Source organism: Nestor notabilis, unplaced genomic scaffold, assembly GCF_000696875.1.
Source record: "Nestor notabilis isolate BGI_N333 unplaced genomic scaffold, ASM69687v1 scaffold22178, whole genome shotgun sequence".
Taxonomy (NCBI): Eukaryota; Metazoa; Chordata; class Aves; order Psittaciformes; family Psittacidae; genus Nestor; species Nestor notabilis.
In genome coordinates, this window is record NW_009941755.1 from 638 (window position 1) to 1,553 (window position 916).

The following is a 916-nucleotide window of genomic DNA, read 5'->3' on the forward strand; positions in this document are numbered from 1 at the left end:
CAGGTGTTGGGATTAAACGTTTAGCAGCTGGGAAATTTCTGTTGTCAAAGACTTGACTAATATGAGTACTGTAATTCCGCTTTATTGCTGTGTTTCTGATGTGGTCAGGAAGTTGCTCCCTGTTGCCCTGGCTGCTGACAGCTACATTGAAAGTGATGGCAACATAAAGACAGGAGTCGCTTTCAGCTGTAGGAATAATAGAGTGTTTCTGAAAACTCATCAGAGTAGGCTCCTGGTATTCTTCTGTAGCTAATTCTTTATCAAAAGCTGGAAATTGCACTGAGGTCCTAACACTCATCTTTTTGATACTGATGTTTTTAGAGAAATTTCAGCACTGGAAACTTGATAATAATGAGGGAGATAAATGGAAGATTGAGAATATGCCTGGACCTCATGGAAGAGAAATCCCAGACCCCAAAGTACAGAAATACTTCGTTACTTCATATGGGTAAGAACTGGATTCCAGTGATCAGGAGTTGGAGACCTGATTCCTCCCATCTATCTGCAAAGGCACTACAGTTGGAAGGCTTGAGGCAGGTCACTGAACAGCAGGCTCTGGCGTGGGCCTTTGGTGAGAGGAAAGTTGTCAGGGAAAGTGCAGATGTTGGGAGGGAAAGATGTGTTTTGTGATTCTGTGAATGTTTTTATTGCTATTGCAGGCCATGCTTCAAGTCTCAACTCATCACCCTGCAGAAAGAAGGATACTGGAATCAGCTGATGGATGAGAAACGGCCTGAAATTGTAGTCAAGGACTGGTGAGCGTATGCACTGAAAACTGGCACTGGCCTAGAGACAAGCCAGGTCTCTGAAGCTTCTCATGCTAGAAAATTAGCGCTTTATCCTTTGGGAGTTGTAGCTTGAGTAAAACAGACGCTAAATCCTATGTTCAGGAGGCTGTAAGGAGGGGGGATTCCCG

General features: G+C 44.1%; 1 protein-coding gene across 1 annotated transcript in view; it reads left to right on the plus strand.

The window, feature by feature from the left end:
- LOC104410792 (F-box only protein 6-like) overlaps nucleotides 1–916 on the plus strand; it is a 2,669-nt gene that overhangs the window by 534 nt on the left and 1,219 nt on the right. Inside the window, exons 2-3 of the mRNA XM_010021052.1 lie at nucleotides 322–448; nucleotides 660–755. Coding sequence (XP_010019354.1) covers nucleotides 322–448; nucleotides 660–755 — 223 coding nt within the window. The remainder of the gene's footprint in view (nucleotides 1–321; nucleotides 449–659; nucleotides 756–916) is intronic.